This window comes from Rhinoraja longicauda, chromosome 21, assembly GCF_053455715.1.
Source record: "Rhinoraja longicauda isolate Sanriku21f chromosome 21, sRhiLon1.1, whole genome shotgun sequence".
In the NCBI taxonomy this organism is placed as follows: Eukaryota; Metazoa; Chordata; class Chondrichthyes; order Rajiformes; family Arhynchobatidae; genus Rhinoraja; species Rhinoraja longicauda.
This window is the reverse complement of record NC_135973.1, coordinates 13,739,850-13,766,040: the sequence shown is the minus strand read 5'-3', so window position 1 is coordinate 13,766,040 and position 26,191 is coordinate 13,739,850. Positions and strand designations below refer to the sequence as shown.

General features: G+C 45.1%; 1 protein-coding gene across 1 annotated transcript; it reads left to right on the top strand.

Moving 5' to 3' along the window:
- On the top strand, positions 1-26,191 carry LOC144603943 (ADP-ribosylation factor-binding protein GGA1-like). The gene is made up of 17 exons (XM_078417792.1): positions 1-115; positions 5,787-5,871; positions 6,753-6,828; positions 8,855-8,953; positions 9,772-9,895; positions 10,711-10,811; positions 12,100-12,180; positions 13,758-13,895; positions 14,055-14,136; positions 14,297-14,404; positions 15,410-15,526; positions 17,049-17,110; positions 19,242-19,363; positions 19,522-19,817; positions 20,653-20,822; positions 21,039-21,149; positions 23,665-26,191. Exons 1-17 carry the CDS (start codon positions 70-72, stop codon positions 23,773-23,775), a joined length of 1,929 nt encoding a protein of 642 aa, XP_078273918.1. The 5' UTR covers positions 1-69; the 3' UTR covers positions 23,776-26,191.

Sequence of the window (26,191 nt, the reverse complement as noted above, 5' to 3'; positions counted from 1 at the left end):
GCCAGTGCTTTCCAAAGGGGGCGGTGCGCCTTGCTGTGGGGCGGCGCCGCAGAGGAGCGGGCCCCAGAGATGGCGGCGGAGGAGGAAGGAGGAGAGACGCTGGAGTCGTGGCTGAGTGAGTGTGGGCCCGGCCAGGGGAGAGGGGGGGGGGTCACACTGTCCGCCCGGACCGCGGTGCTCAGTGGCCGGCGCCAGGGGACGGGACAGGGGACGAGATCCAGCGCAACTTGCAGGAGGCGACCCCTCGGTCCCGGAGCTGAGCTGAGCTGACCCTCCCCACCCCTCCGGTGGAGCTGCTGCTGCCCGCTCCTCCCTCCACCTCTCCTATCCCGGCTGCGACAGCCTCCCATTTATATTAAAGTTTATCAATACAGTGCATGTGTCCGAGCTGTCAGAGCCTGCGTGTTTCCAATGTTCCCCAGCTGTCTGATAACCCCCTCCGTCAATCCGGCGCCTTTCTCCCCCCCCCTCCCCTCCTTCTGGAAGATATCTACCTGCTGCGCCTAATGTCTACAGCTGGTAACCCCCTACTTCACATCGCCCTAAACCTGCTCCCACTGTCCCATGTGTCCCCTGCCCATGTCCCATGTGTCCCCTGCCCATGTCCCATGTGTCCCCTGCCCATGTCCCATGTGTCCCCTGCCCATGTCCCATGTGTCCCCTGCCCATGTCTCATGTGCTCCCTTGCCCTCTACCCACTCCCCCACATCTCCTCTGCCCATTCGACCCAACCCCTCTGCCTGCTCCTCCATGCTGCCTGTTCCCCCTCTTCCCCGACCTGTCCCATTCTCCCTCCCCCACATCCCCTGCGTGCCCATCGCCCAGGTCCCCTGTGCCCATCCCCCGCGTCCCCTGTGCCCATCCCCCAGGTCCCCTGTGCCCATCCCCCGGGTCCCCTGTGCCCATCCCCCGGGTCCCCTGTGCCCATCCCCCACATCCCCTGTGCCCATACCCCACGTCCCCTGTGCCCATCCCCCACGTCCCCTGTGCCCATCCCCCACGTCCCCTCTGCCCATCCCCCACGTCCCCTGTGCCCATCCCCCACGTCCCCTGTGCCCATCCCCCACGTCCCCTGTGCCCATCCCCCACGTCCCCAGTGCCCATCCCCCACGTCCCCTGTGCCCATCCCCCACGTCCCCTGTGCCCATCCCCCACGTCCCCTGTGCCCATCCCCCACGTCCCCTGTGCCCATCCCCCACGTCCCCTGTGCCCACCCCCCACGTCCCCTGTGCCCACCCCCCACGTCCCCTGTGCCCACCCCCCACGTCCCCTGTGCCCATCCCCCACGTCCCCTGTGCCCATCCCCCACGTCCCCTGTGCCCATCCCCCACGTCCCCTGTGCCCATCCCCCGGGTCACAAATTATTAGTGAGGAACTCTTTGTGTGCAGGGCGATAATGCAGTCATGGAGTTGAATGAATCCCACTTCCTGCCCAGAAGTAAAATCTCTTTGTGGCTTCTGTACTTCCAATCCAGTTTGTTCTTTTGATTCTCACAAGACATCAAAGCAGGGCCTGGGTGTGTTTACGCACTTTCTCAGTAATAGTCATGAGTTATATTGCAAAATAGAACTCTTCATTTAATCTATTAGTTCAGTAGGACTTGTTGTTCTGCTATGACTGGGTGGTACTTCCTGACTCTTTGGTTAAACTGCTTCCCTAATTGAGCAGGCATTTCACTGTGTGACTAACTTGGTAACCTGATTTGCTTAATTTGATGCTTCAAGATTTTAAAATGTTTTGGTTAGGCAAAATGAATAGAGGTTGCTGAAATTGGCAGTTCGCTAAGTCATGGGGCAAGTCACAAGACCGACACAGTGCGCTGTGACATAAAGTAATCCCACCCACACATCTGCAGCAAATTTACTTCTTTGGGGCTGGTTTGTCTGTCCGGAAGTGTGCATTTAAAACTTGCTTTAATTTAGGGGAGCACCATTACAAGTTGAAAGCCTTTAAGATCATTGATGAGATCTGAGAGAGGCTTAGGCCATACCCTCTCATGGGCAATCTCTTGTGACAGCAGCCCAAGCCTCCAAAATTATGTCTATTGCATGCCTGATGTTTTTCCAAAATTCAGTAACACTTGGTTTATACTGAAGATAGACACAAAATGCTGGAGTAACTCAGCGGGTCTGGAGAAAAGGAATATGTGATTTATTTATTTTTTCACAATTTTACCAAAGCCAATTAGCCTACAAACCTGTACGTCTTTGGAGTGTGGGAGGAAACCGGAGCACCCGGAGGAAACCCACGTAGGTCACAGGGAGAATGTACAAACTCTGTACGGACAGAGCCTGTAATCAGGATCGAACCGGGGCCGGTGCTGTGAGGCAGCAACTCTACCGCTGCGCCACCATGTTATATAAAACTGCTTTATTAAATAATTGTGTTAATAGGGTTAAAAGGGGTTAGGGGCTCCAGCTAGGTACTCTCTGATTCACCTCTACACCATTGTGAGGATTGGACATTATCTAGGGAACAGATGCACATTGAACTATATTCTGCATTCTGTATCTTTCTCGTTGCTCTACCTATTGTACTTTAATTTGATTTGATTATATTTATGTATAGTATTATCTAATCTGATTGGGCAGCATGCAAATCAAAGCTTTTCACTGCACCTCGGTACACATGACTATAACATACCTAAACCTATGCCCGGTATGGGAAGTGTGGACACAGTAAAACCCCAATGTCTCAAACAGCATTGTATGTCCTTTTGTTTCTATCAAAGCGTTTGAGTCATAGCCTTTGCTTTCTTATCCTTCAGCATTATCATTAGTATGCTGCTTTCTATACACATTTTTATGACCTTCACCATTCATTGTTATGATAACCAAAGTCAAAATTGAAATAAGATGGTTAAAAAAAAAGCACAAAATCGAAATAGATGGCAGCAGGGTTGATAGAGCAGCTGTACATTCCAATGCTGCGCACATCGCTGTTATAATGGATTCGGCCTACGTAGTACAATCTGCGTTCCTTACCTCTTTGATTGTATTATATCCCATTCGTGCTGTGGTAACATGCGTTAGAGCAGAATTATCTGTTATTAGAAACAGAAAATGCTGGAAAATCTCAGCGGGTCAGACAGTTTCTGTGGAATGAGAAACAGAAGTTAATGTTTCAAGTCAACCTGTTGAGTGTTTCAATAATTTTCTCATGTTAATTCACATTTCTGGCATCTTTAGACTTTAGAGATACAGCGCAGAAACAGGCTCATCATCCCGTTGGGTCTGCTCTGACCAGCGATCACCCCTCACACTAACGCTATCCTACACAGTATGGACAATTTACAATTTTACTGAAGCCAATTTACCTAAAAACCTGTACGTCTACATATTTTTTAGAATTAACATATTGAATTGGAAGAAATTATGAGATTCTGGTGGAGTCTTACCGTGAGAACACAATTTTTAGAAAAAAATGTCAAAATTAGACCTTCCAAAGTTATAAATCAACTGGTAAGAATTTTACTTCAAGAAAGAAAAATACTGCCACAGAGGCAGTCTAGCAGAACCGCAATAAACATCAGAGACAAAGGAAACCTGGCACCAGGAAAATGTGCAGCTGACCCCTGGCAACATCATTGCCTGGTGTTGCCTTCCAGGAGGGTAATTGCTGTCCTCCTCCCCACCCCAACAATGAGCTTCTGATCAAAGGTAACGTGGGACATTTGCCAGGCCCAGTGGGTGAGCGTGGAGGGGGAGGGACTGGCTGCCAGTCTTGCCTGTAGACATAATCTCAGTCGGTAGGAGTCTTACCTCTAGTCAAAGGTTGTAAACTTCCTGGAAATGTCTGCAATCTGAAAACTGTTGTGGTATTGAGGAGCGCAACACTAACCACCATGAAACCGAGCTCTGCTCATTCATGCCCCATGTTCTATATTGAACAGGAGTAGGTGCGTTCTCACCAGTATCCTGGCTAATACCGATCCTGTGCTTAACACATTAACGACTTTGTTGCTCATAACTGTACTGCTGTTTGTGGCACTTTATTCAACACTTATTGAAAGTTATCACACTGGCTCTCAAGGTACGATTAGTATGAGTGTCAGGGGTTATGGGGAGAAGGCAGGAGAATGGGGTTGAGAGGGAAAGATAGATCAGCCATGATTGAATGGGGGAGAAGACGAATGGCCTAATTCTGCTCTTATAACTTATGAACTCATGAAAGACTATGGGACATATTGAGGTTTTGAAAGTCACCATATAACTGCATCTTTTAAGAGGTAGTTAAGATGTACTGAAAGGAGATGTGGGAAATTTCCCACTGAAACCATTTAGGAAAAATGACAATGCTACTTAACTGGTCCTCCTTTCCTGACCCCATAAATGATGCCATCAATAAAAGAAGAAGAAGGTGCAAAGACCATTAAAAAAAGTGTGTATCAGTGTAACTGTTTGTTTTGTTACTTTGAAGCTGAGCAAGAAATAAACGATCTAATGGAGTGACGATTTTGAGAAAGGTTGTTCTGAAGTTCAAAGTGCTACTGTGATGGGCAAAGTGGAGGCTTTGGTGAGGCTTGGAATTTGGTCATTTGGTGAGGTGGGCAAGCGACACCAAGCCAAGGGAAGATAGAATTATTCTTTTTCGTTTGAGTTGTTAAAAGGTACCATGATTAGAGTTGTGTACTGTTCCAGTGAGGTATGGAGATCAGGGAGAAGTCTAGTGTCCATGACAGCTATGTCCGCAGGAAATGCGTCCATCTGCAACTCCTCTCAGACCGCATGGATCGGTCGGAGCGGTGGTTCTCCTCGCTGAGGAGTGTGCAGGAGACAGAGAGTGTTATATATGGGATTTTCTGGGAGGTGGTCACACTAAATGCACAGTCAGATAGATAGGAGACTGCCAGAAAGAGAAGGCAGTAGTGCAGGCTTCTCTTGCAGCTCTCCCCCTCTCTAACAAGTATTGCTTTGGTTACTGTTTCATTGGTAGAAGGTTGGGGAAGGGGGACCAGTAGCATCACCACTGTCTCTGATGCACAGCAGGGGAGGGTGGAGGCAAGGAAAGTTGTAGTGATAGGATGTCTCCCAGTGGTTGCGGAACATTCTTGTCGGGCTGGGCGAGCAATCGGAAGTCATTATTGGTACCAACAACATAAAAGGGACCTGAGGGACAGGTGCATGGTTAAATACGGTGTGGATGGATACGGACCAAACACGGGCAAATGGGACTAGCTCAGATAGGCAACTTGGTTGGCATGAACAAGTTGGGCCAAAGGGCCTTGACACTGCATAACATTAATACTCTATGCTCCATTCACCGATCCATTGACAGTTCTATGACATTCTGCAGACCATCTGAGCTGGAACATCAGATTACCGAGTCTTTAACAAAGAAGGGAACTTGGCTTCTCTGTCCCAAGACATTAGTCAAAATTATGTTTAAATATCTTTGCACTATTCCCATCGTCTCATTATCCAAATATTTAAATCACTCTTCGGTATCTGTTCAAGATATGAACTATACTTCCCCATCTAGTGCCCAAATAGATCTCCGCCTGTATTTCACTTGTGGGATCCGAGCATCACGTGAATCCCACTTACTTCTTGATCCTCTTTTCGGTTTCCTGCACCAGTGTTTTTGACACTGATTCTGCAGATTTTAGACGATCACGGTGGCTTAGAATCTGAATGAGACTCTCTGTAGCCTCTCAGATGTGGCTTATCTAAAACAAAAGCAAGAAAGACTTTAGTAGGTTAGTCAGGATCTGTTGAGAAGGCGTGGAGTTTTGGTTAATACCCACATGTTTCTTCTAATTGTCTTGTGTGTTTTTCTTTTAAAGATAAAGCTACCAACCCTCTAAACACTGAAGAGAAATGGGAACACATCAAAGGATTCTGCGATCAGGTCAATCTAGAGCTGGAGGGGTAAGAAGGGATGTGTTACTAAAGTGACTTTAGCATCAGGAGAACATGTTATTCCCTGGCTTCCTCTCTCCCGGTCTCTCTTATCTTTTCATCCAACACACCGGGGACAATTTATAATCTTTACCGAAGTCAATTAGCGTACAAACCTGTACATCTTTGCAGTGTGGGAGGAAACCGTTGCACCTGGAGAAAACCCACGCAGTCACGGGAGAACGTAGAAACTCTGTACAGACAGAACCCATAGTCGGGATCGAATCCGTGTCTCTGGCACTGTAAGGCAGCGACTCTACTACTGCGCCACCGTGCCAGCCCAAGGGAGAATGTAGAAAAAAATTCTTCCCCCTTTCCTCCATCCGTTCCCAACTCACTGCCTCAGCCACTTCCCGGACAGAGCAATGGAAAAATTTAGTGTAGTGGGACTAGTTGAAATGTTCTTTCAAAGAGCCAGCACAGATATAACTGGCTAAATGGTGCCCCTTTATATTGTGTAGGAAAATAACTGCAGATCCTGGTACACATCGAAGGTATCACAAAATGCTGGAGTAACGCAGCAGGTCAGGCAGCATCTAGGAGAGAGGGAATGGGTGATGTTTCGGGTCGGGTCTGAAGAAGGGTCTCGACCCGAAACGTCACCCATTCCTTCTCTCCTAGATGCTGCCTGACCTGCTGAGTTACTCCAGCATTTTGTGATACCCCTTTATATTGCATTATTCTTGAGTATAAACATCAGGGCAGATGTAACACATTGGCAGTTTCATGGGACCTGAAGATGAGACTCGTACTATTGGGGGGAAAACAATTCTGTTAAGTAGAAAAATATTAATTAAAGGATGGGAATATATAATGAACATCCGGTGAAATATAAATTCCTCTTTCTTAAGCCCTCAGACTGCAATTCGCCTTCTGGGTCACAAAATCCAATCGCCACAAGAAAAGGAGGCTCTGTACGCCCTCACGGTGAGATCATCTTATGATTATGTGTGCACATAACTTTACATTGGATAAGCAGCTAGAAAACTTCCAATGATAGACACAAAGTGCTGGAGAAATGCAGCGGGTCAGGCAACGTCTCTGGAGAAAAGGGTGGGTGACATTTCGGGTCAGAACCCTTCAGTTTGAAAATAGAGGGCAAGGGGGGAGCTGGAGGTAGGAAAAGGACAGAACAAATCAGGCCCAGCAACAGATTATACATTTGCAGATGATACAAAGCTGGGTGGCAGTGGGAACTGTGAGGAAGATGCTATGAGGTTGCAGGGTGACTTGGACAGGTTGTGTGAGTGGGCGGATGCATGGCAGATACAGTTTAATCTGGATAAGTGTGAGGTTATCCACTTTAGTGGTAAGAATAGGAAGGCAGATTATTATCTGAATGGTGTCAAGTTAGGAAAAGGGGACGTACAACGAGATCTGGGTGTCCTAGTGCATCAGTCACTGAAAGGAAGCATGCAGGTACAGCAGGCAGTGAAGAAAGCCAATGGAATGTTGGCCTTCATAACAAGAGGAGTTGAGTATAGGAGCAAAGAACTCCTTCTGCAGTTGTACAGTGCCCTGGTGAGACCGCACCAGCTCCCCCCTTGCTATTGAGGGCGTGCAGTGCAGGTTTACTATGTTAATTCCCGGAATGGCGGGACTGTCGTATGTTGAAAGACTGGATCGACTAGGCTTGTATACACTGGAATTTAGAAGGATGAGAGGGGATCTTATCGAAACATATAAGATTATTAAGGGGTTGGACACGTTGGAGGCAGGAAACATGTTCCCAATGTTGGGGGAGTCCAGAACCAGGGGCCACAGTTTAAGAATAAGGGGTAGGCCATTTAGAACGGAGATGAGGAAAAACGTTTTCAGTCAGAGAGTTGTAAATCTGTGGAATTTTCTGCCTCAGAAGGCAGTGGAGGCCAATTCTCTGAATGCATTCAAGAGAGAGCTAGATAGAGCTCTTAAGGATAGCGGAGTCAAGGGGTATGGGGAGAAGGCAGGAACGGGGTACTGATTGAGAATGATCAGCCATGATCACATTGAGTGGTGGTGCTGGCTCGGAGGGCCGAATGGCCTACTCCTGCACCTATTGTCCATTGTCTAACACATGACCAAGGAAGGGTGGAGCCCATAATGGCCCGTTTTTGGCTGGGGAAGAGGTGATAATGAAGGGATGCAGGGATGCGAACAGTGGAACTAGTAAGATGACTAGGGTGGGGGAGGGCGGAGGGAGGGAATGCAGGGGTGACTTGAAATTAGAAAAATCAACATCCACACAGATCCCATCAGGGAAGTACAGGGCAAATTGTACAGGAAAAGCTGTCGCTACCCAACACAAGGCAGTAACTTCAGGTCAGGTAGATATGGAGTGATGCTAATTTTACATTCTTACTTCAATCACTCCTAAGAAAGGTTGAGTATTAATCTGACACAGTGACGTTCCCTGTACTTGTATGGAGACACAAGACTGCAAATGCTGGAACCTTGAGCAAAAAAAGACTGCTGGAGGAAATTAGTGGGTCAGGCAACATCTGAGAAATAGAGGTCCTGAACAAAAATATCATACGCCCATTTCCCTCCATGGATGTTGCCTTTAAGTAGTTACAAGAGGAAACAAGACCAACGAATTCAGTTCATCTATGGCTCTCCTGATAGTTGCATGATACAATGATAATGGAGTTGCAGACTGATCAGTTCATCTCTTTCAACTAATACCCATCAGACACTGATAGGAGGTAGAGAAACCTCTTTTGTGAACGAGATTCATAGTCAAGCCATCAAGCCTGCTGCACTCACCACACTTCATGGTTCAGTTTGCTTGTACATTGAATCCCAAATTATCTCCTTTGCAGGAAATTCAAGTCATTGTATAAATCAATGCTCACTGCTCCCAAGATACCATTTAATGACCTTTAAACTTTGTGTGTGTCCGTGGATGCGATTTTGATTTTGACTGGCAGCTTGATATTTGACCAGAGTTTGACAGCATGATCTCTTTCCCCAGGTGTTGGACACATGCATGAACAACTGTGGCAAACCGTTTCAGAATGAAGTTGGAAAATATAGATTCTTAAATGATCTAATTAAAGTCTTATCGCCAAAGGTACCGCCATTCTTCATCAATATTGAATCATAAGTTTTCTGCTAACAATGACTGTCTCTCAAAGGTGGCCCATTTTACTTCTTGCTGCTCTTCGAGTGAAAAGTCTTTAACCAATATCACTCCTGAACAGTCATCCAGCCTCAGATCGGCACCATAAAGGTAGAGTTGCTGCCTTACAACGCCAGATACTCGGGTTCGATCCTGACTATGGGTGCTGTCTGTACGGAGTTTGTACGTTCTCCCCGTGACCGCATGGTTTTTCTCCGGGTGCTACGGTTCCCTCCCACACTCCAAAGACGTGCAGGTTTGTAGGTTAATTGGCTTTGGTAAAAGTTGTAAATTATCCCTAGCATGTAGGATAGTGCTAGTGTCTGGGAATCGCTGGTTGGCGCAGACTCGGTGAGCCTAAGCGGATTTTCCGCACTTTATCACTAAATTAAACTAATCTAAACTTTGGGAAATACAAGCCAATTTGTGGAACGCAACCTGCCCTCAGATATGAACCCTTTTAATCCCAGTATCATCTATGCCATAGGGTTTTCAAGAACATATATTTCTTTAGGTTGAAAGCAAGATTTGAATGCAGTTATCCGCAGGTCCTCTGATTGCTGTGACTCTCTATAAGCTGAGGGATCACCAACCCCCCCCCCTCCTCCCCACCATTGCTGGAATCCATCTTGATGTTCAACACCGTACAAACTCCTTGACTGAACTGTGCATTAGGGTTCAGCTGCAGGAAGACCGCGATCATGATGTTATCGGTGTGCGAGTGGCCACAACTGTGATGACCATTGTTGATTTGCATTGCCTCCTTACAGTACCTGGGTTTGTGGTCCTCGGAGCAAGTAAAGTTGAAGGTGATTGAAATGTTGTACAGCTGGACAGTGTGGCTACCAAACGAAATAAAAATCCGAGATGCCTATCAAATGCTGAAGAAGCAAGGTATGTGACGTGCTGCTGTGTTGTGTGCTGAGGCAGATAAGAGTTTCCATTTCCATAGTTCCTTTCATGACTTTATAATCAAGGAAGCATTTTTGAGGCGCGTCACTTTTCTGTGTAAGAAGCATAAGCATCAGGTTATGCACATCAACCTGTCACTTATTACTACAGGAGGAGAAGGTCTGTTTCACTGTATTTAATTTAGAGATACAGCGTGGAAGCAGGCCCTTCAGCCCACTGGTCCGTGCCGACCAGTGATCACCGTACCCTAGCACTCTCCTACACACCAAGGACAATTTTCTTTAGAATCTTTACCGAAGCCAATTAACCTACAAACCTGTACGTCTTTGGAATGCGAGAAGAAACCGGAGCATCCGGGGAAAACCCACAGTCACGGGGAGAAGTTCCATTCAGACAGTACCCGCAGTCAGGATTAAACGTGGGTCTCTGGTGCTGTGAGGCAGCAGCTCTACCGTTGCGCCACTAGAGTAAATACTGGCCAGATACCTACGAACAACTTTCCTATGAAAAAGTGCCGTTGGATCATGTAGGGTCCTCGTTTATCATTTCATCAATAAGGATGGATCTTTCCACAGCTGTGTAATATCAACCCCAATGAGGATTCTCTTATCCATTTAAAGAATCTCGTTCCACACCACCTAGGCAATCTCCCCGACAGACAGCCTAATGTTCTGAGGTGGGCTCCCAAGCAGCATGTATTACATGAGAAGCTGCAAGGAGGTGTAACATGTTCTAAGTATCGCTCTAAAGTAAAAAAACAGAAGGAAAATCTTTTTTTTTAATTTCCTCTTCCTTAGGTGTCATCAAGCAGGATCCCAAGTTACCGGATGAGAAACTTTTGCCACCACCTTCGCCAAGAGCGAAAAGCTCGCTCTTTGATGATGATGAGAAAGCAAAGGTAAAAAAGTCACGACTCTCGTGTGCGGACAATCCCGACGCATCTCCATTCTGACTAAGTGTTTGACCAGCCCTGGCCTAGTTGTTAGCTTCACGGCTGCTTCTAAACTCTGCCTGACTCCTCTCCCCAACTGTACCTGGTTGACATGGGCTCGGTGGGCCGAAGGGCCTGTTTCCAAGTTGTATCTCCAAACTAAACTACCTCCCTTCTTCCTCTTCATTAATTTCAATCCCAATCTGCAGCCATTTCCATTTCAGTCAGCCATCCCTCATGGCCACATTGGTTGAATTGATGACTAATCTTCCACTGAGTTTCTCTCTTTCTACTGAACAACAATAACTCTTCTAAGAAGTACACTGAGCATCGCACAGTATCTAACGATGCTTTACAAGTGGAGAAAGATGGCAAACCACTTAAATCAGATGGACAAAATCTCACTTAAATCAGATGGACAAAGGTTGCTTAGTGTACTTCATAGAAGAGTTATTGTTGTCAACATGAATGCAAAAAATTCTATTTGTATTTCTACGGGTTGGTTTTCTAGCCATCGAGTTTGCTCCTCTGTTCAGAAGATCCTAGCTGATCCTGAGGCTCACCCGTTTGCTGCACAATCACTGTATCCTGGAACTTCCTTTGTGAGCATTTACAGACCCTTGGGACAGAGCATCCCAATGATTTACAGACCACCACCTAACCTCATCGGGAATTCCACAGCCGCTGGGTGAGTCGAATTTCCCCCCTGCAGCTGGGACTCTGGAACTCCAGCCCGGCCGGAGCTGGCAGATCTGTTCCCATAGCTGACTCCATGGTCGATTAGCCGGTTGAATTTGCCCCCTGCTGCTAGATCTCTGGAACTGCGGCCCAACCGGAGACTTCAGATCCGTTCCCATCGTTGACTTCCGAGGCTAACTTTGCCCGCCGAGGCCGTGACCTCAGCTGGTTCGGCAAAATGGACAATCCAGTAACGCTCTGGAACCAAGAGCGCTGGAAAACTGGTGGTGAACCTGTACCTACACCTCACCGTACTTGTGCATATGACAATAAACTCAATGACGTGATAAAGTAATATTTCAGTTCACATTCAGGCACAGTCCACGAAAAGTAATTACTTTGCATCAACATGAAGGGAGAATTAAAAGGTGATACATGGATTTCGAGAATTCCAATTCTAAGCTTGTAGCTTGTAAATTGGCCAAGTGAAAGCAGGATTGTTTTTTAAAATATTTTTAAAAAAGGAGTGTGCAGAATATTAACCAGCAATCGTTTTCTGCAAAATCCTGTTCCATAGCTCCTTGCAAGACTTCTCAAAAGCAACCACCCAGAGGACTTGCAGGCTGCCAACAGGCTGATCAAGAACGTCTTCAAGGAGGTGAGTTCATTAAATTATCCATTAACTTTGAACTTCAATAAAACACAGATCCACGCAGGAACAGCGTGACTCTCTTAATCCAGCAATGAGGATCCCCACTGACCATATGAACCAATAGTTAGCCTTCTCAATGCTCTCCTTTAAAATAATTGTACGTGCCTTTTGGTTCCTTCAACCAGCAGCAAGTGTTCCTAATAACCCCGTTTGACTAAGAAACAAAGTACCGCAGGAACTCGGCGGGTAAGGCACCATCTGTGGAGCGAATGGACATCCGATGTTTTGTGTCGGGACCCTTCCTCACCACTTCGCCCTGTCTGAAGAAAAGTTCCGATACAAGGATAAGTTCCAAGTTGCGTGTCTATTCACTCTTCAGATGCTGCCTGACCTGTTGAGTTCCTCCAGGACTTTGTGCTTTGCTCCAAATTTCAGTGTGTGCAGTGTCTTGTGATACTCTCATACCTAGTTGTGCCCCTATTAGCCTCTTAGATCACTATCAGTATGTCAGATCAACTGCAACCCTCTCAAGATGTTGACTAACTGAGGAACAGATAGCTAGCATTTCCCAATTTCCAGGTCACATCTTAGGAACTTGATTGAGTTTTTGAGCAGGTGACATAAGTGATTGATTGGGAGGGTAGTGGATGTTGTCTCCATGGATTTTAGTAAGGCATGAAATAAAGTCCCTCATGGTAGGCTGATCCATTAGATTAAGATACATGGGATCCACTGTCACTTCATCATGTAGATTTGGAACTGGCTTTACTCATAGAAGAAAGAGTATTGGTGGAAGGGTGCTATTCTGGCGGGAGGTCTATGACCAGTGGTGTTTTATAGGGATCTGGGCTGGACCATTGTTGTTTGTGTTATATATAAACGACTTGGATGTAAAAGTGGATGGGTTGGTAGGTAAGTTGGTGGATGTGGATTGTGAGGAAGGATACAGTGGGATATATATAGGTTACAAATGTAGGTGGAGAAATGTCAGATGGAGTTCAATCCAAAGACGTACAGGTATGTAGGTTAATTGACTGGGTAAATGTAAAAAATTGTCCCTAGTGGGTGTAGGATAGTGTTAATGTGTGGGGATCGCTGGGAGGCGCGGACTTGGTGGGCCGAAAAGGCCTGTTTCCGCGCTGTATATATATGATATGATATAAGGGCAAGGTGTTGCAATTTGGGAGGTCGAGAATAAGAAAAAGTACACAATTAATGGCATGTCCCTTGGCAGCATTGATGTTCAGAGGAATCTTGGGGTCCAAGTCCTTAGCTCCATGAAAGAGGCAACACAATTAGATAGAGTGGTAAAGTAGGCATATGGTATGCATGTCTTCGTCTGTCTGGGAATCAAGTACAAGAGTCGTGCAGCTTTATATAACTTGGGTTGGGGAGGGTGCAGTTCTGGTCTCCCATTACAGGAAGGATGTGGAGGCTTTGGGGAGGGTGCAGAATATGTTTTTCAGAATGCTGCCTGGTTTAAAGACTATTAGCTATAAGGAGAAGTTGGACAAACTTACATTGCTTTTTACTGAAGCATCGGAGATTTAGGTTGCGTGTTCTCAAACTGAAGATATTCACAGGATGAAGAGAAAGCTGAAAAAATCAGCAAGAGGATTCATGTCATTGAAGAAGTGACTAACAGCACCAAGCTACTGAATGAGATGCTGAGCATGTACCAAAGAGACGGATTGCCCGAAAACCAGATGGAAATTATGAAGGTAACAACCTTTTGTAGATCCAAGCCCTTTGATTACAGAACAGCCTGTAACTCACTCCTGGACATGTTTTGGGGGTCTTGCACATTGTTAGTGTGAGGGTGTACACTGTACTACAGTGGGGTGTGCTGTCTCACTTGGCTCCCTGCTCTTTGTACACAGAACTTGTATCAGCGCTGTGAGAAACTGCGGCCGACTCTATTCCGACTTGCGAGTGACACTGTGGACAATGATGAGGCTTTGGGTAGGTATGTTGTTTCCTTGGTGGTGCACGGATGCATTTGGGATCCTGGGTTGCAGCTGATTAACAAAAGAAGGGCGTTCGATAGATGGGTTGATTTGTTTCTGGCCAGTTGTGTGTTTTGATGCCCACGTAATACAGATTCCTTTCCGTGTCTCCGCAGCAGAGATTCTGCAAACCAACGATTCACTCGCTCTTTCCGTTACCTCGTACAAGAAGACAGTAGAGGCGCAAGAAATCGGAGTGGCCCCGCAAATTCCAGCCAAAAAGGGTAATCTTGGGCAGTGCACACTGCTCACCGTGATCGGCAGACCCTACCAGAGGGCTTGCTACGGGATTGAGGGCCAGGTTAAGAGCTCAAAAGCAAAATATTAGAGATATTGGAAATCAAGAATAAAGTCAGAAAATTCTGCAAATAATGATGCCAGGCAGCATCTGTAGAGGGAAGAAAATGTTCAGGTTTGTCACTGAGTATTGTCTTTACTTCTGCTTTCTTCCTGTCACAGAATTTCCCTTTCTGTTCTCCCCATCCCTTTCTTGATTTTGTATCTTGAAACCTTTTTGCTTCTCATTGGTCCTAGTTCAAGAACAAAAGATGATTGACATGAAACATTAACTCTGTTTCTCTCTGCACTGATGCTACCGTTCTCCGACTAGTTTCACTGTCCTCCTGATTACCTTTTACTCTTTGTATGCCTTGTTGTCACCTTCCCCTCAGCTAACAATGATCCATTCAACATTTCCCTTGACCATCGTCCTGTTTGATCTATTGTTTTCACACCTAACCGTTCCATATCTCTTTGTCTCCCTCTCCCGACAGTCTGAAGAAGGGTCTTGACCCGAAACATCACCCATTCCTTCTCTCCAGAGATGCTGCCTATCCCGCTGAGTTACTCCAGCATTTTGTGTCTATCTTCGGTGTAAACCAGCATCTACAGTTCCTTCCTACACATGTTACATAAGTCTAGCAGTTTCTGTTTTTATTTTCTATGGAGGAGCGTCAGTTAATCAAAGGTTGCTGAACCTGTTCACTTGATCAGGCGGTGAAATATCTAGTGACTCGGTGGGGTGATGTTCTCTGAGATTCTGTTGATTTTGTTTGGAATAGTGGGGCAGGCTGCGGATAGAGCTACAATGGGGAAATAAGGCTTGCATGAGTTAGGGTGTGCTGGTGGTGTGGAGGGTAGTGTTGGTTGAAAATAGGGATCAGGTTATAAGTTTGAATTAACCTGTGATTTTTGGAATTAAGATTTGATCTCCATTATTCTAATTTCAGAAATGGCTTCAATGCTGACTGATCTGGAGCTTGACTTTGGAAAACCTGGAGCTGACCAGGGATTGGGCTCTGAGCACCAGTTGCCACATTGGCTGGATGAAGAACTGATGTCATTGGGTGGGTAACGTTTCTCAATGTCCTACCTCCTATAAAGGAAATGGTGTTTTGGCCATCTGCAACCTTGATCCATAATGTACCAGGGCCGAAGATAGAGAGAAAATGCTGGAGTAACTCAGTGAGTCAGGCAGCATCTCTGGAGAAAAGGAATAAGTGACGTTTCGGGTCGAGACCCTTCTTCAGACTGAGAGTCAGGGCAGAGGGAAACTAGAGGTAAGAGAAGCTACAGAACAAATCACAGCCGACACCGATGACTCAAGAAAGGTGTCTTGAGTCCACATGGACCATTGTTAGATATAAAAGGTGATAGCGAAGGGATACAAACAGTAAAACTAGCAAGGCTACTAGGGTGGGGGAGGGATGGAGAGAGGAGGGCCAGGGCCTCTACTTACAGCTTTTTGTTCTCTTTCTGTCGTCTCTTCCCATACTTTATTTAATTATCTTGCTGTGTACCTTGTTAACTTTTTCTCACCTCCTTCTTTGCCCTTTGTTACTTGACTCCAGATTATAATTATTACCTTCAGAGAGCAAAGCAAACTTTTTTCTGATTGTTTTACTTCCTCAAAATGAAGCGAGAAAAAAATCTGATAGCATGGCTCAGTGAGATCTTTTTTTACCTCTTAGTAAGAAAAGTTGGAGTTTTGATGCACACTCTGGATACTGTCACTGGTGGATATTTCAGTGCAGTGCTGAAAGGTCACATTTGATGACAAGACATAACACCTGGTGCTCTGAAGAAGGGTCCCGATCTGAAACATCATCTAGCCATGTTGTCTTGAGATGCTGCCTGACCCATTGGGCTACTCCAGCACTTTGTGTATTCTTTTGTAAACCAGCATCTGCAGTTCCTTGTTTCTACCAGGATGTTGATGTGTCTTTCTCGGGAAACTTTAAACCCAAGTCTTCATTTGAGCTCTCTGAATGTTTTCTCGAAAAAGCTGAGAAATTCGAGGGTTGATATTATGAAATTTGAAATCATATCATATATATACAGCCGGAAACAGGCCTTTTCGGCCCTCCAAGTCCGTGCCGCCCAGCGATCCCCGTACATTAACACTATCCTACACCCACTAGGGACAATTTTTACATTTACCCAGCCAATTAACCTACATACCTGTACGTCTTTGGAGTGTGGGAGGAAACCGAAGATCTCGGAGAAAACCCACGCAGGTCACGGGGAGAACGTACAAACTCCTTACAGTGCAGCACCCGTAGTCAGGATCGAACCTGAGTCTCCGGCGCTGCATTCGCTGTAAAGCAGCAACTCTACCGCTGTGCTACCGTGCCGCCCAATTGGCTCGAATGTTTAGCCAACCACATTGTGTACCTATTATCTCCTTTATCTATTTTTCATTTGCATCCAGTACTTTATGAAATGAAAATTAATTTATCAGAAATGGAGATAGTTAGTTTCTACTCTCTGGTTTAATAAGGGGCAGCAGAGCGCCTCACCCTGGCATCATTGTGAGTGGCTGAGTGATGGAGTTCTTAATGATGATTAAGTGGCACATTGGTCTTGCAGGTCTAAATGATTCCCCGTTGACGGAGCAAGCGGCGGGAGCAGTGAATCAGAATACTTCCCAGGTAAACAAGAAACTGGCAGCAGCAGAAGTTATTGCAGAAAATTAAAGCTGATGGTCTTGGCGGTAACATTTGGTGTAGGACACAGCTTGGCTGTCTGAGAGGAAATGGAGTGTTAGCATAATGGTGTCTGTAATGATATATGAGAGAGAAATACAGTATGGAAACAGGCCCTTCGGCCCGTTGAATCCATGCCGGCCATCAATCACATTGGGCCCAGGTCTCTGGTGCTGCAAGTTAGCAGCTCTAACTCACCACCCCTCCTGTGGCGCGGTGCTCTTTTGGACTACATGCTATACTCATGGATCATTTTTCTGGGCAGCACGCAAAACAAAGTTTTGCACTATATCTCAGTAAATGGGTGTCCATATAGGAGAAGAGAAGATGTTTTTTTTTTCTTGGAGGACTGTTCAATCTTTGGAACACTCTTCCTCAAAGACTGGTGGAAGTGAAGTGGATGGCTTGTTGAAAACTAGTGGAGCGAAGAATTACTGTGGGTAGACGAAATGTGGAGTTGAAGTGACAATCAGATGAGCCTCAATGTTGTAAAATGACAGAGCAGGCTCAAGGCTCTGAGTGTCTTGTTCCTGTCACTAATCCTGATATTCACATGACTTGCCTCTTTCTCTGATGTGTGACCAATCACTTGAAGTTAGGCTGCTTCGAGAGTCTGGCAAGAAGTGTGAGAGAGTTTGTCTCATTGTATAAGGACTGTGTACATCCAGAACCAATTTCCCATCAGGCTTGTGATCCCATTGGAGTCAGAGAGCACAGAACCTTTGGCCCAACTTGCCCCTGCCGATCAAGATGCCCTATTACACATCCCATCTGCCCGCCTGTGGCCAATATCCCTCTAAACCTTTCCTATCCATGTAATTGTCCAAATGTCTTTTAAATGTTGGTAGAGTACCTGTCTCAACCACCTCCTCTGGCAACTCGTTCCATTTACGCACCACTGATCCATTAATCCCATTTATCCAGCAGTGTGAATTGTAAACATAGCACAAAAAGTAAGGAAATTTGTGTTTGGTAGATTATTTCTTTGTTGTATCAATGCTTCTTGGCAATAAATCTTATACCGTTGGAAAGCCTGTTTATTTCCCTTTTAAATGGTGCCACATTTGTAAGGAACATGCATTTGTGGGATGAGCAGCAGAGCTGAGTATGTGGGTTGCGCCCATGAAAAATCTGCCAAATCTTCTCTGCCAATGCCAAACAACTTATTCTGCCATTGACTCTTGTTCGGTGTTGTTTGGTGGATTGGACGATTGAAGTCTGAAGAAACAAGACATATTGGCAATTTAACAATTTATTCATTTAATAAACAGGAGCCTCAGTAGCGTGTGGAAGAACCATACACAGCCACAACAGCCTGGCACCTCCTCCTCATGCTGGTCACCAGCCTGGTCACACACTGTTGTGGGATGGCATCCCATTCTTCAACCAGCATTTGTCGCAAGTCAGCCAACGTGGTTGTGTTGGTCACTCTGGCACGAACAGCACGCCCAAGCTGATCCCACAAGTGTTCAATGGGGTTGAGGTCAGGACTGCTGGCAGGCCATTCCATCCTCTCCACTCCCAAATTCTGGAGGTAGTCTCTGAGAAACCCTGCTCTGTGGGGGCGAGCATTGTCATCTTGGAGGATAGAGTTCGGTCCCAGACTGTGGAGATATGGGATTGCCACTGGTTGCAGAATCTCATCTCGATATCTCTCTGCATTGAGATTGCCTCCAATGATGACAAGCCTCGTTTTTCCAGTGAGGGAGATGCCGCCCCACACCATCACACTGCCTCCACCAAAAGATGTTACTCTATCAGGCACCTGATTGTCAAAACAAGAGTCAATAGCAACAGCAGAATAAGCTGTTTGGCATTGGCAGAGAAGATTTGGCAAATTTTTCATGGGCGCAACCCATATACTCAGCTCTGCTGCTCATCCCACAAATGCATGTTCCTTACAAATGTGGCACCATTTAAAAGGGAAATAAACAGGCTTTCCAACGGTATAAGATTTATTGCCAAGAAGCATTGTTACAACAAAGAAATAATCTACCAAACACAAATTTCCTTACTTTTTGTGCTATGTTTATAAAGTCTGTGTGCTCCGCTGACTGAACTGACGCATGTGTTCCAGGAAGCAAATTCAGATATGAATGCACCAAGTGGAGGTGGGACTAGAGACATGGATGGCTTGGACCTATTGGGGTCAACGTTGATGGAACAATTGCTTGGCCAGCAGACTCGGGCAGTACAGTGGTGAGTGGCAGCAGCTATTTCAGTGTCTGAATTTCCATTGCCCCTCATGTCTTGTAGCCTCTGTACTCCTGCTGTTTTGTTTTCATAGCCAAGTAAAATATATTTTCAGTGAGCAAGGCATCAGGAAAGTGAGTAAGGAACTTCTTCTGTTTGTCTAGGGACCAGCCTCGTTGTAAACCCACGCTGAAGGAGATGCAGAACCAGGCTCTGGCTAATCCACCTCCTCCCACTTTGGACCAAGGTTCTCCCGCTGTACCTGCTCAGCTTGTGGCACCAACTCCCCGCTCTCAATACACAGTGCCGTCCTCGGGAGCACCGGAGATGATCCAGACTTCTCCCTCCAACCTACCGCACCGGGTGTCTGTACCACCCGCTCCACAAGAGCTCTTGCTTGAGGGTACCGACGAACTCTCCTGGAAGACTCTGTTTGTGCCTTTGGGGAGCATTCAGACAAGTAGGTGCAACGGTATTGCTAATCCATTTAGCGTAGGAGCAAGTGTTCCCATCCAACATTGGAGAGAGATTTACAAATCTCCTGAGCTTTGAAGTTGGTCAGAGGTGTGAAGGAAGAAGGAGGGTGATTGTCAGCAGTGAGGGATGAAGTCATGGAGGCGTACAAAGATGCAGAAAAGAAACAGGCCATTGTTCACCAAGGCCACACTATCAACCACCCATTTACATTAAACCTGCATTAATTCAAACTTTGTTTATTCTCTCTGCATTCTAATGAACTCCCCCCAAATGGTCCCCAGCTCAGTTCTGGATTGCCAAGGCCAGTTTTACTAAAAAAGCAAAGGAAGGAAGGGTATTTGAATTTAAAAAAATGGAAAATGCATGTTCAGAATTGGGAAAAATATTGACTTTGTGTGTTTGGGTTTTGCTCTATGTTGTTGATTTTACCGCTGCCCTGGGCGATTGGTAACTCGGTGAGGAGCATACCAAGTCCCTGGTTATCTCTACCATCACCATGGTGCAGTTGGAATCACTTCCTTCCATTGTTAATCCCACAGCTCATAGCGAAGCACTGGGGGAGGACCACAGTCTAGGGTCCTTCCACTGCTGAACACTGAGGGGCAGAGTCCGGTGGAACAACCTCAAACAAGAGAAGGGATATTACCCCAGGGGGTCACATGAGTGACATGTTTAAAGATAGTTGCGAAGATTACTGAACATGACACTATTGAATGAGTTAACACTGAGAATTTGTGAAGAGTTTTTGCAGCTTTTTTGTTTTGTATATATATTTTTTAATTCTGAATAGTTAATTTTTGTAAAATAAAATTTCACAGGTCATATACCGCCTGTCACAGCCTTTGACGGAAATGGCTTCCAGGTCCTCTTTCACTTTGCCAAAGCCTCACCCTCCAGGAGGCCAGACCTGTTGGTTGTCGTCATTTCCCTGCTGAGCTCATCGCCAACACCAATAAAAGACATCCTTTTCCAAGCTGCTGTACCAAAGGTAAGGTTTCTCGCGAGGGGTCTTTTGGTCCACAGGTGTGTTAAGGTGTGAATAATCGTGTGTGTGATTTGAATAGCTTCATCCAAGCTTAACGTGAAAATGTGGCTCCTCCGCGCATAGTGTCCCAGGCAGGGTCTCCTGTACAGTGATGATTCCTGGTGTTGTAAAACGGGCTTGTTGGTGAACTCAGAGCTCTGGTTGTGTGTTTGTTTCCAGGTGATGAGGGTGAAGCTGCAGCCTGTTTCTGGCACGGAGCTTCCTTCATTCAATCCCCTCCTACCACCTCCTCTCATCTCGCAGGTCATGCTCCTCGCCAACCCTCAGAAGGTAAGGGATAACTCGTCTTGCTTTCAATCTGTAAAATAACTGTGCTCTAGAAGTGCCAGGTTTGGCCGTGTAGAACAGAATAGCTCAGCACAGGAATGAGCCCTTTGGCCCACAATGTTTGTGCCAAACATGATGCCTAGTTAACCTGATCGCATCTATCTGATCTATATCCCTCTATACAATCTAGACAGTCAACTCTATCTATGCCTCTCATAATTTTATATATTTCTATCACAAGGTTTCTTCTATTCCAGAATTTCTTTACATTTCTTCAAATCACCTCCCACCTATTGATACAAGTGGTCCCCAGGTCACGGCAGGGTTCTGTTCCTGAGACCTGTTTGTAACTCGAACTGTTCGTATATGTTGGAAATGAACAAAAACAGTATGTGGGGGAGGATTAAAGAAACATCTGTGATGGGAGAGCGAGCAGGCGCAGGATGAGCGGCCGCTAGCCGGACTCAGTGAGTGAGTCTGCTCAGCTCTGCTTGGCTGGACCCTGCCAACGATGGTTCAGCTTCTGGTGGGGGTGGTCGGGAAGGGAAAGAAAGCAGATACCCAGCAGAAGATGCCTACAGCAACAGAGCTGCTGACAAATTCATCGCCGGTCTCCCAAATGTTCATTCGTATGAAGGGGACTGTCAATAGTTGGGTGTTTCTAACCTCAAGAGGACCTTGACATAATTACCAAGTTGGCTGAGTAGCAGGCAACATAGCATTATGGTGAATGGTTGCTTATTGAATACGAAGAAGGTGAACAGTGGTGTTCTCCAGAGATCGGTGTAGGGACCAAGGCTTTGATGCTGATCAATGTCTTAAATCATGAGAATACAAATGAGTTTATAAGTTTGTGGAAGACACAAAACTTGTCAAAGCTGTGAAATGCAAACAGGATAGGAAGAAACAGGAGAGGCATTATAGAATAAAAGATATTATTGTAAAAGGGACCCGGTGTATGGGTGTAAATTACATTGAAAGAGGCAGGGCAGGTGGAGAAAGTAGGCATATACAATTCTGGACATTTACCAATAGAGGTATTAACTACTAAAATTAGAAAGTCATGCTTAATTTTTACCAAACATTGGTCCAGTGTCAACTGAAGTGTTGTGTTCAGTTCAGGCATTCGATGTGAAAGTATTGGAGAGGGTCCAAAAAGATTCACAAAAATGGTTCTTGGAATGAAGGACTACAGTTAAAACAATAGTTTAAGAACTGCAACCATTTTCTTTAAAGAGATGGGTGAGAGATTTTGATAGAGTGGGTGGGGGGAGGCTGTTGCAGTGTAAAATTCAAGGACTAGAGATCATGACTAAGACAAAGGGGAAAGAGCGTTAGGAGGAAAAATCTTTTATGCAATGTCCGATTGGAATGGAATGTGTTGGAGGCAGGTTCCATAGCACAAATTACATAATGTGGACAATTTTGTAAAGCTAAGGCGAAGAGACTGGAGGAGGAATTAATTAGTTCCTCTAGTAGTGAGCTGGCATGGCCAGGATGGGCCACATATCCAACTACTGTGTGAGACCTATCCCATGATTTAATGCTCTCATTCCCAAATCTAAGATGCAAAGTTTTAGCAGTTTTTGTTCCTCTGACGAATTGGGTTAATTAATCTTGATTTATTTTTTCATTAGGTCCCATTTCCTTTTTTCTGAAAAAAAAGAAAACTGGTTTTCTTAAAAGAAAATATTAACAAACGGAGCTTAATCAAAGTGAAATGTGCTAATAAATGTGAAAAGTGAAATGGCTAATAGAACCATTTCCATTAGAGTGTACTCTGGGTGCCAAGGTCAGTTGACAACTGAGGTCAAATGACTGTGGGTTTGCCAATTCTGAGCAGACTGTCATTAAACCTTTGAGATACTGCGTGGAAACAGGCCCTTCATCCCATTGAGTCCACGCTGACTGGCGATCATCCCGTACACTAGCACTCCACTGCACCGACTCCGTACAGAGAGCACCCATAGTCAGGATTGTACCCGGGTCTCTGGCGCTGTCAGGCAGCAACTCTACCGCTGCGCCACTGTTCCGCCCACAGTCAAGAGGGAGGTTTGTCATGTGACTTCCAACCACTGTTTTTGGCGACGAGATGTGTACATCTTCATGATGCCCTTTACACTCCCATTGTTCCATCTTCTTGACATATTGTTTCCGATATTCACTGGTTATATAGTGAATGGTCCATTTAGTGATGGTCCACTTTGTGCTATAGTGATGGTCCACTCTGCGCTATACTAATTGGTTGGTCCCTACTGTGTCAAGCCTTTCCAATTCAATTGGACAATGTGACTATTGCATTTTTTCCATCTGGTAAGACTATCAAATAAGCATTCATAACAAATGAACTAACCAAATGCCGTTGATGCCCCTGTCATTTATCCTGCTGATTCATCGTAAAGTTGGAGAAACCAATTACTCATTTCTGGACATGCCAGTTCAGTCCTCGGAAGCTGGCAACCTTGGATTTGGAAGTGGATTTGTTGATTTATGATGCTTGCTCTTTGCTTGGTTTCAGGAGAAGGTTCGCTTGCGTTACAAGCTGCACTACTCCTTGGCTGAACGGCCCTTCACAGAGATTGGCGAAGTTACTGAGTTCCCAGCCGTGGAGACCTGGGGAAGTCTCTGAGGACTGAGAGAGGTTCAAGCGAAGGAGGATGAGAGAAGCCACAGCACCTATGGCAGATTGACACCGTACCCCACATGTCCAAGCACCAAGGATCAGCATCATTTGTTTCAGTGAAGTGCGACAGAATTCCCATGAATTGTATTGGATTCCATTTTAGGAGCAGAAACCGTTGGGATGGTAGACGTTGGAGTTTGCAGGGTGGGACCAAATTTTTTACCCCAACTTCTATAATATTGCTGGTTGGAACAGAAGAATTGTCCTGATAATTAATGCCTATTTATAGTTTATACCAACCAGCACAAGTGTCCTTGCCCTCTTGCTCTACACGCCATCAGCCCAACCCCAATATTATTTTTAATGTATGGGTTCACAGTGTGATGTATGATTTGCTCATGTATTGGAGGGGACTTCAAGGTAAGAAGCCTTTCAACATATAGTTTGCCAATGGCAACAGAGCAGATGTTTTTTCCCCCTTTTTACTCCAGCAGTGCTTGCATTTCTTGACAACTAGCATTGGGATGTTACAATTGGCACAGTGGCAAGTTGCATAGTTTTGCTCAAATGTTCACTGCATTGTCTTTGCGCCATCCCTTAACTGCACAGAAAATGCAAGCGGTGGACACAGGTGGGATTAATGGAAGTCTTGGAGGCTTTGTGTTTGGGGTGGTAACGAAGAACTCTGTTCATCTTCACGATAAGCACAATCACTTAGATCTAGAAATGGGCAATCAGGAGAAACATATATATTGGAAGGGAGTCACATTTTATTTCTGGCTCCCAGCGCCAGAATTGACCCACTCAACCCACAAGACTACCCAACTCTTCACTGTAGCTGGTAGTTTGCAGCCACAGCTGTGCATGTAGTGATGAGCTAAGAGAAGGTAATGTGGATTTGGAAGAGGAAAATACATAAGGCTGTTCAATCCCTCAAACATATTGCAACTACTTGTCTTTGGCAGATGATTGCCTGAAAGTAGTGCAGTAATGGTAGGCAGCATGTCACTGGAGGTCTGTGCACACACACTATGGTTGTTTGGTCATATGTGTGAAGGTGACACCTAGAGACTAAGAAGGGTTTCGACCCGAAATGTCACCCATTCCTTCTCTCCTGAGATGCTGCCTGACCTGCTGAGTTACTCCAGCATTTTGTGAAATAAATCCCTAGAGACTTAAAATCAGTATTGCAAGTTTCTAAAATACAAGGGTTACAGACCAAGAATATTGACCATCTCGTTTCACAGCTACTTTGTGAAAAAAAAATTAATCCCAGCATTTCCTGTGGTTTTTGATTCAGATTTCAAGCATTTGCAGTATTTTACTTTTTATTTAAATTGCACACTGGTCAATTGTTCATTTTCGACACTGATTAATTTTCTCAGAGAGTGCCTTATTCAGTGTGCAGGAGAAAGTAATCGCCTTCCCTAGAATCTAAATAAAAAGGTACTCCACGTCTGATAGTATTTACCATTGTCTTAACTGAAGAAATTATCTTTCTGTCAGAATATTTTAAAGTATTCTGAGAATACTACACAGTTTGTTCAGAGTGGAGAACTAATAAACAAGTTAATGAAGTAAATATGAGAAGAGAAACTAGTCTTGGAAATATAATTCAAATATCTATATTTTTTGTAATATTTGATGAAATAATGCAACCCTCAAACTTTGGGCCTATATTGACCATGACTTTCCAAACTATATTATGTAATATTCTTATGAATAGAGATACTTTCCAACTGATGTATGGGAAGTGTAAGCCTGGTACTTAACTGAGATTTACATCTTATAATGCCTATCATTCCCCTTTAACAATATCCCAAAGCCTTTTACAGCCAATAGTAGATTTGGCTACACTATTGTAATGGGTAAATGAGGTGGTTAGTTCATGGGTAGCAAGCACTGACAAGCAGCAATGTGCAAATGACCCAGTAATCGGATGTAGAAATGTTGACTGAGCCACGTATTAGCCAGAAGAGCAAGGATAATGCCACTGTAATAATGTTACAGGATCTTTTAAAATCAGGCAAAAAGATAGTCAAGACTTCATTTAAAACTTAATTTGAAAGGCTGCGCCACCAATAGAACACAACAAGAGTGTTGTCTGTGATTTTTATGTTTGGGTATCACAGTGGAACTTGGAACATTTTGATTCAGAAGTGAAACCAGCTGATACTCGAATGAATAAAGCCTAACGAGGTCATCTTCTGCTCCTCTGAAATATCTTGAGATTTTACTGCATTGAAGGCAATTTGAGTGCAAGTTGTAAACAGTATGGGTATATGCTCCTTCTGTTGATGATATGTGGGCAAAGACCCAGATAATGCACTTTAAGTTACGTGAACTGTTAATTTGCCATACTAGTCTCAAAAGCTATAGATTTTTTTGTGTTGAGTGCTGTAAAATAAATAATTTAAATTTC

Excerpts from the sequence above, each read along its gene's own strand:
- LOC144603943 (XM_078417792.1), top strand. The coding sequence starts at position 70 with ATGGCGGCGGAGGAGGAAGGAGGAGAGACGCTGGAGTCGTGGCTGA. Across the intron at positions 5,872-6,752 it reads GTCAATCTAGAGCTGGAGGG|CCCTCAGACTGCAATTCGCC; the intron begins GTAAGAAGGGAT and ends CTCTTTCTTAAG. Across the intron at positions 17,111-19,241 it reads TGAATCAGAATACTTCCCAG|GAAGCAAATTCAGATATGAA; the intron begins GTAAACAAGAAA and ends CATGTGTTCCAG.